This window comes from Merops nubicus, unplaced genomic scaffold, assembly GCF_000691845.1.
Source record: "Merops nubicus isolate BGI_N331 unplaced genomic scaffold, ASM69184v1 scaffold2967, whole genome shotgun sequence".
NCBI lineage: Eukaryota > Metazoa > Chordata > Aves > Coraciiformes > Meropidae > Merops > Merops nubicus.
The window spans coordinates 8,096-22,507 of record NW_008619393.1 but is presented as its reverse complement, the minus strand read 5'-3'; the positions used below and the strand labels follow the sequence as shown (position 1 = coordinate 22,507).

At 36.1% G+C, this 14,412-nt stretch overlaps 1 protein-coding gene across 1 annotated transcript in view; it reads left to right on the top strand.

The window, feature by feature from the left end:
* LOC103776254 (STE20/SPS1-related proline-alanine-rich protein kinase-like) overlaps positions 1-14,412 on the top strand; it is a 41,507-nt gene that overhangs the window by 25,659 nt on the left and 1,436 nt on the right. Inside the window, exon 6 of the mRNA XM_008943753.1 lies at positions 10,994-11,058. Within this exon, the coding sequence (XP_008942001.1) occupies positions 10,994-11,058 (65 nt within the window). The remainder of the gene's footprint in view (positions 1-10,993; positions 11,059-14,412) is intronic.

Here is a 14,412-nt window from a genome sequence, read left to right as displayed (position 1 = left end):
CCTGCTGAAATGCCTAATGTGCTTAGAAGAACCAGCTGAAAACCCAGGAGATCATATTTTGAAATGAGATCATATTTTGGAAGTAGCAAGCTTTTTCATCAACATCTTGAGTGTGTTCTTTGACGAGTGAATACAATAGATGTCATAATGGTTTGACTGAAGGTTTTGTCATTGTTGGATTTGGAGGGGTCTCCAAAAAAAAGGCTAGGGAGTAGCCTTTTTATTTAGTGAAGTTACTGTGGTAAGTAGACAGGACTTAAGTAGATACATAGAATTAAAAAAAAAAAAAAAAAAATTATGACTGTGGATATGTTGTTTGGTCCTGAGTGCAGAGAACATATATTTGGTCAAGTCTAGAATGACATTATTACAAGGAATGTTAAACAGTAAGTAGCAAGTATGGTTCCAAATTAATCACAGTATTAAAGCATTTGAAGTTGAAACAGCAGCTGACCATCTTACAGTGTCATTACTGCTGCTGAAGGTACTTTCATACTAAAATGGAAAGGTGAAAAGCAGAAGTCCAGTTTTAGTATACTGTCTGTAACAGCATTTTAACTCATAGTGGTACTGCTAATCCCATTCACAGAAAAGCCACAGTTACATAGTGAATATCCGTTTGCTTCCCTTGGTCTTGCTTTGCATTTGCTTATACCTAGTTTACTTTGTCTTGTTAGATTAATCGTCTTTGATACTGAAGTGATGCCTTTTGTTCAACTAATTCTGGCTTATCATCTTACTTCAATTAGAAAACGGGATAGTGCTGTAAGAGTAGAAAACACATTGCAGTAATTTGTGTCCTCCAAGAACAGTAATGTTGCTATGGGTAGCTGACTTGGATAGCACTACCATTTGAAGGCAGCATAGGTTTGTCATTTAACCAAAAATGTTTTCAGAATAACTGATTTTTGTAATATTTTAGGGAATTTCTTGTGTCTGTTTTTTCTTTTGGTTCAAACTGAGTAAAATAACTCAATTTTTAGTTAGGTGAATCATGTTCTTATGTGTTCCAAAGCTCAATGTACCCATAAACTTTCTAATAAAAAAACGCATTTATAGACTGTAACAATTAATTTCCAATTATAGACTACCCTGTGTTTACATTTTAATGTATTATCCAGAAACAAAACTTATAGATTTAATGAAAACCTGACTGTATTTTAAAGCGTTTTGTAGAAACTCTTGTGCCTTCAGCATGTGCACAAAACTTTGTATCTCTTTAGCAAGATATGCACAAGCTTTACAGGTAGGAGAATATCCCTAAAATCTCTAGGGTTTTACTAACGACTTAAATATTTCAACACATCTGGCTCATTTAGATCTAGTGCATTGAAGGATGACTCATAATGGCTAGACTGCAGGAGTTCTGAAAGCTTGAGGTATACCCACAGGTAATCAAGCTTTGCATCTAATTGTGCCTTCAAAGTTATTTTAGCTATATATGCATTGTATGTAAAAGGTGCACTTGAGAAAGTGTATTGTGTAGAACCATCAGGTTTTGTGCACATTCCCATACTGCTGAATTTTCACTGTGGTGGAAACGTAGAGGTTCAAAGTGAAAATAATAGTTTTAGCTGAATAATCTCTGCTGCTGTAATGGTGGTTGTGGCAGAACTAAAAATACATGATGTAAGAAAGTCTCCATGTGTACAAATTATTTTCTACGCATAGATGTGCATTCATGTGTCATAGTAAATGTGCTTTTCCAGAGGCCATGATGAAGTAAATAATAATTTTTAGTTTAAGAAAAAAAAAAAAAAGGAGAAATTGGCAGTTGCCTTCAGAGAAAGGTCATTTTTTTTCAGCATGCGGTCCACCAGTTCCTTCTTAACTGTGTAGTGAGGGATAAATAAATCTGCGTATTAGTGGGATTGGTTTGGGTTTAGCCTGATACAGTAAATGATAAACTCTTAGGCCTGAAGTGTGTTCCCTGCCCTTACAGAACTGAAATATAGTTTTGGGGTCTTTGCTTTGCAGCTGGAGGAAAAAAAAAGACAACTATAAATTTAAATCAGAAATTGTAAAGACAGCAATGTAAGTAATGTTTGTCTTCTCAATGGTAATTTAGTTGCCATTATTTGTTTCTTTGGCATTCACTTCTCTGCAAGTGGTTGGTATGTCAAAATAAGGATTTATTGAGGTTCTTCAATACTAGAGGTAGTCTATTTCACAACCTAACACCTGCATATCAGGGAGTGTTTTCTAAATATATTTTCCTTGATTCAAGTTTCAGATATAAGGTATTGAAGTAGCCCAGCTGGTATTTCATCTTCTTAATAGTTTTGTCAGAACAATGTCTATAATTCATAGCAGAACTCGGGACAGGAGTTGTGAAGATCTGATGAGGAGAGATTACCAAGTAATAATATGCATAGAATAATGTGACCTGCATAGACCTACATTTTGACTCTAATCCAGTATGATGAAGGCTATTTGTTAAAGTTGTCTTCAATATGTTGATGACTATAAAACTGCTGTCAAAAACCTTTCAAAGCTAGCACTTGGTTTCTGCATTCAGCCACTAGCAAACGATTTTGTCAGCCTTGCACTCTGACTCATTCTTTTGTACAGAGAATTTATGAGTAAAATTTACTGTAATATCTCAGGCTTGTTAAATATCCCTACTAGCAATGTGGGGCAGCAGGTATAAATTTTTATTTTAAATGTTCATTTGAGACTAGACTGAGGCTTAGAATGCTGAGAATCATCAAAATACTTTTTTCAAAATGAAGGGGAAATTGTGAAATCTGCATATACTCCTCCCCTCGTCTTCCTGGATAATCTACCCATGAGACATGCAGAATCAAGGTCTGAAACAGATAAGCATTTAAGTATACAAATATATTTACTTACCTTTTTATCACACTTTGTTTTAAATTTGCAGTGGTTTGCCTTAGTATTCTCCACATGGTTGGGGTGGGGGAGAGGGGAAATCAATCTGAAATATCTACCTGCTACTTTTTCATAAGTTTCTGGGAAAACTTACCATTTTCCAGTTATATTAGTATTGTAATTTAATTAATAAAAGTATTTAAATTTCAATATTTTTTTTTTTTCTTTCCCTCACAGATTGTAGAATGTAAAACATTACCTTAGGATCAGATAGCCATACTAAATAATCGAGAATTTGGGAGTTTAATAATGTTACTGAAATTGAAATACATAGATTTCTAGCACTAACTTAATTCATTTTCCATTTTGATACGGTGCTCCTGTTTCATAAGATATACTGCTTCTTTTGTGTAGGAATTTTTCCATCAGCTACCAAAAGAAAAATGATATCCTATATATTGCTTGTTAGAGCAAGGCTACTTACAGTCTTTATGTGTCTGTAGATGTCAGTGTAGAGGTATATGTCCCTAACATCTCTTCCATTCTTTTGCCAGTTTCACTGTTGAATAATATAGCATAACAGGTTAGTTGTTAAAGCTTTGGTCCCATTTGATTTATTTTTTTTTTTTTTTTGAAGATACCCTGATGCCAAATGACTAGTTAATGTCCTCATAAATGTCTTTAGAAGACATGAACTAGGCTAAACCTTGGTTGTCTGTATAGAATAGATGAATTAATATCTAAATTAAATCAGTACAGATTTTAGTACTCACTAGGGGTAGCACAACCTGCACCTATGTCTATTCTGTACATAATTTGAAGTATTTCTTTCTTTACTGTTGCTGTATGTTGGACCATTCTTTGGGCAGGGAGGGTGATTTTATTTGGTACAGCTCTTCCTCATGCCTGGTAGTTGATACAGGCACGAAACAGCTTCCATTCCTGGGTTTACCGTGTTTACAGCGCTGGGGCTCAGAACCTATGTGAACCACAGGGATCAAGTGGTTTTAGTAATTACTTTAAGCTGTGGGAATCACACTGTGGAATTGTAGTCCTGGTCATAAGGATGCTGTAGGAGACTTTTTTCAGGCTCCCAACATTCCTTTCAAGGGACAACTGCTTTGGCCTTCTTTTGTCCTGTAGCTATCTTCTTTAAGCTGTGTTTTCTGATTTTTGAGGCTACAGATCAAGCCGTTGGATATTGAAATATCAAATGTTTCCACATTTGGAGATGGTTTTCGTAATCTTTATCTATATCTAACTGATTCAGCAATGTTCTTTGAGAGTTCCAACAAATTTGTGCGCCTTAATCTCTCTGATAAATTCCTAATGATGACCTCTTCATAAATAATAAATTTTTAAATGTTTTTAATGTTTCTGCCTTATAAGCATCCAATAATTTCCTCAGAAGAGAAGCCAGGCTTCCTGTTGATCTATTTTATTTCTTTCTTAGAATAATCATGTCTAGCTCCTTGCAGTCCTCTAGCAATGAACACTTGATAGTTAGCTGTCACAGATCTCAAAATGCTTTGATAGTTCCCTTGCTACTGTTCTCAAGCAACAGAAACAAAAGGGATTTTATGACTAGCATGTTGAATTGGTGAGCTAATAGAGTTGAACTGCACTTAAAAGACCTTTTTGACCTCTCTTTGAAAAGGCTTTTAATCTTTTATGCAGACAGTTCATGAACTATTATATAATATTAGATAATAGTTAAGAAAGTCAGAGATTTGGAGGAATTGTTACCAAAAGCTCAAAGGGTCGATTGCTTTGATGTGTGCATAATATACTATAACCCAATACTAGCCAGGTTTGAAAACTTAGTTTTGATTTTGTTAGAAACTTGTAAATGCATGAAAACCACCATGTGGTATGAAATATCTTCCAATATGTGAAACCATCTCAAGAGTGTGGATAATAAATTCAACCTTTTGGAGGACAGCCCAACCAGCAGCTGAATTTTCAGGGATGATAATTCCATTGAAAATTATTCCCTGCCACTCAGGCATTCTGCTTCCTAAGACCCATGCAAGAGAATCCAGTGTTAGTCCTCAAATCAGCAGATTCCCAAGGCAGTTAATTATGTAGAACTCCATGTATTAGATGAAAATGGCAAAATAACTGCTTACAGTTGGGGAAGATATAATATTTGAAACAATCAGTAGGAAAACAAATAAATGTCTTGGGCTTTGAGTTTGGCCCCTCTGTAATAGCACTACCTTGGATGAAATAGAGAACTGTTGAAGGTGGCTATTTCTTACAGACTGAGTTTTGGACTACATAAAAGTTATTTCACATACTAAAAATAGTTTTAATTTTCCTTGAGCTTAAAATTTTTTGGGTTTGTGACAGTAATTTTGTACCTGAATGTTTTCTCTTTCCTCATATCTGAATTTCAGGATTACAAAATGCAATAGCTTTGCAAACTGTTGAACCTAAGCATATTGTCAGAGGGTCTCCATCCATTCTTTTCAGAAATAAAAGGCAGATGAATCATTCTTTTGAGAGCACCCCTGAAATACCATCTCAAGCTCTACATTCTGCTGTTGTCTGTGTCTGTGCCAGATGGTTCTGGCTCAGTTGGCTGGGTTGGCATTGTAATGGAAATAGTTCTACTGTACTTCATATAGCTTTATTTACTGTCTCATTAATTTTAACTTTTTGAGAAGTTTTCCCTCTTCAGAAGCCATTAGGGTTAGGTTTCATGCTGTGCTAAGAATTTTAAATAACCAGCCAGAGTCTTGACACATTTACAGGAACAAAACAGGTATGTGAGACTGCCTGAAGTATAGTTATTCTCTTATATTTATTTAAGATGGCCTTTTTTGTTCTGTAACCTTGGCTTATATTAATCACTTATTTAAAAAATATAACTGAAGCAATTGACCAAAATTCTCATATAACAGAGTGATTTGTAGAATATTCTACAAATATATGCAGGCTAGAGGACTGCAGTTATGTTTTGGTTTTTTATTTGTTTATTTTATTTTTTTATTGTGCAATTAGCAGCCTGTATTGTGTATGTTTATGTGCTGGGTTTGACCTTTTATCCTATTGCATGTTCCCCAAGTGCAGACACTTATTTTGACAGAGTAGCACAACCATTTGTCACCGAGAAAAACCTGCAAAAGAACCTGGAATGATTTGTGGTGCATAGGTTGACTATATGTCCTTCAGAAGCCTTCTGAAGAAAGCATAACAGCACCTCATTTATTGTTGTAAACAGCAAAAAGCCTATTGTGCTAACTGCTTCTAACATTTGAAGAGGGCTTTTGCTCCAAGACATTATTTGAAGTATAGTCTATTTACTTGAGGTTACTGCTGGCAAAGGATTTTCCATCACCACTGAATTTTTTTCCTGCAGTTATCTTGTTCATGTTTCTTCTTCTGACTTTTATAAGAGCACGGCCATAGCGTCTTGAGAAAACACTGCAAAATAAAGTGGAGTCTAGTATATCTAGGCCTTGTAGAAACAGTGAATTCCCAACAGGATTAGAAATTGTCAATTAGTGCTATTTGCAGGCAGACTAATCTACTGTGAATTTCAGAAGCGCAACATCCAAGGCATGACTTAAGAGTACTTCAGAGAAAAATGGATTTGTCAATAGGAACTGTAGTGTACTTGAAGATAAAGTGTAAAGTAGAATCCAGAAACATATTTTACAATGCTTTCTACTGCTCCAAATAATGTCGGTATCAGTGGAAAGAACAATTCCTACCTCTCTATAAACTCCTGATGTGAAATTCCATTTCCTTAAGGGAGAGCATTATCGTATTAAGTTCACTGACTTGAAGTAGAATTGTTGGGAGCATGGGGAAGGGAGAGATGGTGAGTGTGAATAGTTGTTTTCCTCACTAGTGTTCTCATGAGTAGTTCAGTTCATCTGCATTTAGAAACTTCAGGTTCACTTTTCATCTTTAATCCAAATTAAAACTTTGTACCTGAACTGTACTAGGAGCATTAATGAGTCTCAACCTAGTAAATAATTTTTCTTGATGAAAACAGCCTAAATTTACCAACTGGGTGAGGTGTTAATTAGTAAAGTCTAATAGCAGTTCCACTTAAAAGTAATTGTTTTTCTTTCTTACCTGATGTGATCAGTAATTCTGAGTATAGCTGACAAGTGTCAGAACAGTAGTGGAACTGCTCATGAGTGAGAACATTGTTTACCATGGTGAGAGTGTGTCTGATAGGAGTTTCACTGTGCCTTTCAGGTGACTGCATACTTAGTGGTCCAGACTGTGTAGATTTAGTAATAGTCCTCAATTTTTAGAAGTATATTCGTAAGAGTAATAAGTCATTTATATATAATGCAACTGATAGCTTAATTTCATTGCATTTAAAGTAGGAAGAGTATTCCACAGTAATTTTGAGAATGTCTTTACGGTAGTTAAGATGGCATGCCCAAACTTTCTGGAGAAATAATTGGAAGACACTGCAGGCTGACTTCTAGGAAGGACTTCTAATTGTTTGGATGGCTTCTGCTGCCTGTGCTGTGAGCTTTTGTTTCTAAAGGAATTGAACTGGAGGTGTAGTATACACCTGCAGTTCATGGGCTACTGCTGCTTTTCCTAGCTGACTATATCAGGCCCTAGAAGATTTTATTTACCAGCTAAGCCCAGATCTTCAAGGTGTTTAGGTGCAGAGGGGCATACCCAGTGCTGCGTACCACAGCCAGGGTAGCCAAGGGAACCAGCCAATGGGTTGTTTGATACCCTACTAATGTCCTGCCTGCTGTATAAGGGGAGGACTGGCCGGGGTCAAAGGCGTCTGATTTGAGCAAGCTGCGGAGAGTGGGGTTCAGAGTGGTGGACAGTCACACTGCATATCACTCATTTTATGTATTATTTCATTAGTATTATTGTTATTACTGTTGTTTCTTCTCTCTTTATGTTGTTCTGTTAAACTGTCCTTATCACAGCCTACAAGGTTTTACCTTTTTCTCACAATTCTCCCTCTCGTCCCATGGTGGGAGGAGGAATGAGCAGGCAGCAGTGTGGTGCTTGCTTGCTGGCTGAGGTTAAACCGTAAGACTTCAGATGTTCCACAAAGAGCAGGCCTTTGGGGGTAATTGCATTTGTAGTGGCTTGATTGAATAGGATTAATGACATTATTGTGGCAAAATCGTTGTTATTGCCATTCTGCAAAGAGCAGAAAATGTAAAACACAGAGTACCAAAAGTCACAGGTGAAATGCTACTTTTACTTGAAAAATGCTGAATGCGGATAATTGAAATTGAAAGGATCTCTTTATAGGAAACTGCAGGTCTAACCATTTTCTATGTAAACCTGTGTTCTGATACTATGGGCTCTTTACCGTTTTCAAGTGTAGCCTGAAAATACCTGGCATTAATCTCTGAAATCCTCCTAATCTTCTGTTTGATTGAACATGTCCAACTTTAGTTATGGCCCATCAGGAAAGCAAAAATAAAACATATTTTACATTCTTTCTTCAGATGTTTCTCTAGCATTTTATATGCAATTTTTTTTTGGCTTGTGTTCATATTAAAAGTAAGACAAGTGAACAAATCAGACTGTTTCCCTGTAGCCTTTTAATGAGCACCATTCTTTGAAAAACAGTTTTCTTGAAGAATGATATCCATCTAAAATATCACTCCTTTCTGTTATGATGTTTAATTATCAAAAAAACAAGGTAACTATTTACATATATTGGTCGTTTATCTTTTGCTATTTTTGGTTTGAAAATTTTAATTTGTTCCCTGTGAAAGAATCAGCAGGAAGGTTAGAGGTTTAAGACTTTGATGCTACTTGTGAAGTCCTCAGTGCTGCTTTCTGCTTGATGGTAGTTCATTAAAACACTTTCTGATCATGGGCTGCTGTTTGTAGGTGCAGTAATAATCGCTTTGCCTGAGGGCAGCTGGAAGCTTTTGCATTCAGGCAAAACAGCGGAGCCGCATGCTGACTTGCCCTAAGCTGCTCTGCAACTGCTCAACATGAAACGGAAGGCTGTCCCTCCTGAAGACGAGCATGCTTTTGAAGCTGTCCTTTTGTAAGATTTTATAATAGATGAAGAAACCTTTGGATTTTAGGACCCATCTGCTATCTGGTTTTGTAGCACTATCTCCATTTCAAGTGAAGCCAGCTAATACTATCTGGAGAATTTGTTCTTTCTTTTTAATTGCTTCTTTTTAAAGGCTTGTTTTACAGGGATTTGGATAAGCCAGAGATGCTCTTGAGTGCATGATCCTATTTTATAGATTTTTATGACATAAAAAGCTGAACCTATTTTATCCTGGCTCCAGGAGCTGTAAGGGTGAACACTCCTTTTTGCCTGTGTATGAGATTCAAAGAATTAATTGTCATGACAAGCATTATCTGTATTTACATGTATTTTATCAGGTAGGAGGTATTGCAATAAAATTGACTTCCTGATTGTGGAAATTAATTGTGTGATTAAAATAAAATTAATAAATATCAATGTTATGACTAGAATAAAGAAGGTTATGAAGAGTGAAGCTTTGAAAATGGCAGTGCTTTATTATTATGCATGTTCATTTAACTGTGAAGGTTAATTTTTTTTTTCTTTCCAAAAAGCATTCTCTATAAAACTTATAAAAAGTACCTTGTGCTTGCTTTTAAGGCTTGTTGTTAGTTTCAAATACCCTTTCATCCTTGGTCAAATGTGTTACAAGTGTGTGAACAATCCTTGGTGCCATTTCAGTGATATAAAGAAAATGACAGCCCCGAAAAAAGTAATTTGCACTTAATAGTGGTTGATTGGCTTAATGGTTGACTTCTCTAAATTCCCTTACTGTACTTTTACCTGCAAGGCCAGTTTGTGTTACTAAGCTCACGTGTTAATAATACATGATCAAGCACAGTAGGAGTGAAAATTTTATAAACATGTTAGAAGGTGGAGAAAGTAGGAGCCTTAGGAACCTGAATTTGTAGCAGTAGGACATTCAACATGCAAGTGTTTGTTGTATGTCTTTCCACTTTATGAAGTCTATTATTTATGGAGAATATCTGGTTTCTTGCTTCTGTGCTTTATGGTACTTCCCTGCTTACTCACTGTAATAAGAAATGTATGCTGCTTAATACCTGTTTATTTCCTTTTTGGAGTCTTATCTAAACAGCTCTGCCAGTTTGGAGTCTCTATCTCATGCTGACATCCTGCTGATGCCTTGTGCTCATAACTCAGCCTTGAGCAAAAGCTCTCAAGGATTCTATCTAAGTTCAGGATCTGTACCTGTGCAAAGCTAGGGAGCGGGTTTAGTAAACATACAAAGTTGAAAGCAGCCAATTACTTTTGTCAAGTCTAATGGTAGTAATATTGTAAAAAATAAAACTATTAAAAATGTAACTTAGTTGTTTTGATAGAAAAAGGGTTTATTATTTTCCTACCTTCTCCTCTGTTTTTAAAGAGTAAATTTTTGTCTTCCTGCTACTCCTGTTATGGCATACAGCTTCTCTCTGGACGCTCAGGCTCTGTAGATCTAGTTAAACTGTTTATTGGTTGTTAGATCACGAATCTCCATCATGCTTACTGAGAGAGTATTTTGAAGATCGGTTCCTTTTGTGTCACACTCTTATTTTTGCTCATTTTTTCTTTTGGTAGTGAGCTGTACAGGCCACCAAGAGTCTGTGTAGGTACCAATGCCAGCCCAAAAAGGAGACAGAAGCATATATATAAAGCCAGGAGAAACAGGAATCAGAAGGGAGTGAGCTTAGCTTTCTCCTAGACACGTGCGGACAGTGGTCCTAGCTGTAGTAGAAACACAATATAAATCATGAGTCATCAGCTGATCCTTGGCTGCATGATTCTCCTATTTTCCTTGCATTTGTAGTTGTGTGATTGTTAATTGTTTATGGAATAAACATAATGTTTATGAACTAAGCTGAATATTAATAGTTCTGGGGGTTTTTTTTCTTGTCATCTGGTTTTAAGGCAGATTTTTTTCCCCAGAATGAGTTCAGAGTCACAAAGTATCAGTGACTGCAAAGGAAAGGAGGCAGGATTTAGGACAGCCCAAATGCCTTCTGACTTTCAACCAACAGCTAGAGAGTGACTAAATGATTCAAGTGGTAATTTGCAGACATGTATGTGTTTATAATTAAGTAGGAGATTCAACATGAGATTTGATATCATGTTGAATGCAATTTTCTGTAAATCGCATTTTGATCATACTTTATTTTACAGTTGCTGCTAACTTACAGAAGATAGTAGATGATCCAAAGGCTTTGAAAACATTGACTTTTAAGTTGGTAAGTAAAAGCATGAAGGGGAGAAACAAACTATTTATGACAGTATTCACACAGAGTCTAGATTTTATTTTATTTACAGCTATTTTGCTGAATAAATTGTTGGCAGATAAGATGATTGAAATTGCCATGTGTGACAGAAAAAAAAACTACACTCTGTATGTTATGGTTATGTACAGTCACACATAGCTGTGCAGGGGCAAGGAGGTTCAGTCACGTGAGTTCTAAGGAAGTCTGAGGTTTAGGAGAGAAACTGGAGGCAGAAAACCCTTGGGAAGAATTGCAGAAACAAGTGGAGGAGAGAAAACTGTAGTTGTTAGGTTAACTCCATTCCACCCCCACTCTTTCAGCTCTGCCCTGCCTTATCTTCCCACTGTTCCATTACTGTTTCCCCTTCCCAACTCTTTCTATCTTTTGTATATACATCAGACCCTGGATTTGGGCCAGGGACAGTTTTCTATGCTGCATTTTGTACCCTGGACCATGACTCCTAGTTTTGGTCAATTTAGATCTATCATGATAATATTAATAAATGTACAGTGCAAAAACTTAATTGAGAATTTATGCATTATATTTATTTTTATTTTTTGTAAAATTAAGTTGGAAAATTTACATGCCTAAAGCTATTATATGATTAGCTACATAAATACCAAACTCTTACCAATTAGCGTTCAGCACTCATTGCTGAGTGACTCAACTATGTATGAAAGACTAAACTGAACGTCTGCTAGGTAAGAAGATCTCCAGAATCATGGCTTTGTTCATGTAAAAGGAGCTGCTTCAGATGGACTGTAGAGAGCCATTTTTAGAGAGTAGGTGACCTCGATGATAATACATTCATTCAGGATTGTTCTTTCCACGTAATTTTTTAAGTATATGTTATATATAAGAGTATAAGAGTAGTTTTAACTGACCAAATAATTTTGATTCATTTTTCCTCTGTAGTCCAATCAAATCAACAGTGTTTACACATTTCTTTTGAGAAGGGATTCAGATGGATAACACATATATCAAAGTGCTTTGTTCCTGTGGTCCTTACTACCTAAATATATACTTTAAAGGCTGATGCTTCTCTTTTTGCAACTTATCTTTGTTCTTGCTGCCTAAGCATCTAGCTTACCTTTATTGGGTAGTCAGTGCCATCTCACCAACTGCATTTAGCTACATAGATATTTCAGAGGCTCTGTAAAAGTCTGAGTCTATAGTTCACACACTTAAAATAGAGGATTCAGATTCCAAAATGTAATGTCCCATAGTATTCAATTAATGTTTATTTGCTGAAAACAGATTCAGTTGAAAATTTAGGTTGGGGTATTTCCATGATTCAGTTGAATGTATTGCTAGGGTATAGTCAATGTCACATGGTATCTCAGATTCCAGTGAGTGAACACTGTTATAATCCTACTCCTTACCTTAATCAGAATTAATAAACAATCCAAAAGCAATATCTTTGTCAGTTCTCAAGGTAAGTTCCATTGGCTAGGTAGCAGTTCCTGAGGCTGATTTTTAACCTAGGTTTCCTGAATTAGTTCCCTGCTTCCTGGGAAAAGAACATAACCACAAGAAGTATCCTAGTTTATCCTTATCCCTGGATTAATTTAATATATGTTCCATTTCTGCCTGTTTCTTTATTGTGTAGTGGAGATGATAAATAAGTTGTTGCCTAGAAAAACCGTCATTTGTTTGTATGTCCCACTGAGTCTTTGTTACCTCTTAGTAAGGTCTCACTGAATTTGAGAGCACTTGTATGCAACTTGTTTAAACAACTTTTTGTTGGTAAATATTTCATGGGGTTTCAAAGTCTAAATGTAGCTAACCCTATATCCGTTCAGAGAAATTAGTAGAAAAGTGCCATTTCCTCTAGGATTAGTTACTATTATTTTTGTACAAGGAATCTGGTTATTATCTCACTGCTTGCAGATTGCTCCTGCTAGTATTTTGCTGGTATATATTATTTCTATTCAAACAGCAAGCAGTTTCATCTTTGGGGCAAAAATAGCAACTTATCTTGACTGATTTTGTCTTTAACTGTTGCCAAAATGCTAGAAGTACTGAAGGGAGGTGCTTGGACAAATGTCTTTCAGGTTCGATCTCCCTCCTGTGTGTTTTTTTTAACAGTGCATCTTTGATCTTACAATGACTTCATTCTACACAACACAGATAATGTTAAAACCTCCCTAGTTGTCTTGGCTAACACAAAATGATGACTTCTCTGCAGGATCCAGCTGTCCGCACTTTGGGAAGGAGGCTGCTTTAATACATAAGTAATCTTGGCAACACTCAAGGATACACAAAATTATTTCACAGCATAATTTGAATTTTATGTAAGCATTTTTCATATGAGAAAGGGAGGAGAAAAACATTAATGAAAGAATGCATTCAGTCACTAAAGAGTGAATTGCATTTTCTTTTAAGCTGCATTTTTTTGTGTAGTAGTTGTACTTATGCTAGGCACAAAATAGAAACTAATAGGTTCCAGGTGATAAGACAATATTTATTGATAAAGAAAGCATTTAAAAATCTGTATGCATCTAGATATATTACTTAGCATGGCTTTAAGGTGATAGATAGCTAGAGTGTAGAATGGTACAGTATTAGTTCTTTTTAACATGATACTTTAAGTGCAAAATTCAAACTCCATTTATTTAGTAAATATTGAAATATCTTAATACTAACCAATTGTGATGATCTCAATAAATGATGATGATCAGACAAAAAAAGAAATGAAAGCTGAGGAGGCACTTTTTATGAGTACTTATAGTGGTAAGACAAGGGGTAATGGGTTCAAAGTGGAAGAGGGTAGATTTAGATTAGAAATTAGGAAGAAGCTCATCACGATGAGGGTGGTGAATCACTGGAACAGGTTGCCCAGGGAGGCTGTGGATGCCCTAACACTATGTGCTCAAGACTAGGTTGGACAGGGCTCTGAACAACTTGGTCTAGTGGAAGGTGTCCCTGTCCATGGCGGGGGGGGTAGAACTAGATGATCTTTAAGGTCCCTTCCAGTTCTGTGACTCTGTGAAAACTCAGTGGATAACGTGTCTCAGTGCACCTTGTGTGCAGTCTGAGAGCTCTTTTCCTTATACTGCACATATACAGACCAGTTCTACTAAAGGGTTCAATTGCTACTAATGCATGGAAGGATCAAGAGCATTTTTACAGGGTGAACCAATTGTTCTGACTTTTTTTGAGGGGATATGCCAAAGAATCTGAAGGCACCTGTCATAAGTAATTTACCATTGCACACTGTACATCAGATTATATTATTTTGATGTATCTACCACACAGGTGAAGAATGCATAAAAAAACCCTTTAAAATGTATCTTCTGTCCTACAGAAGCAAATATTATCTTTGTA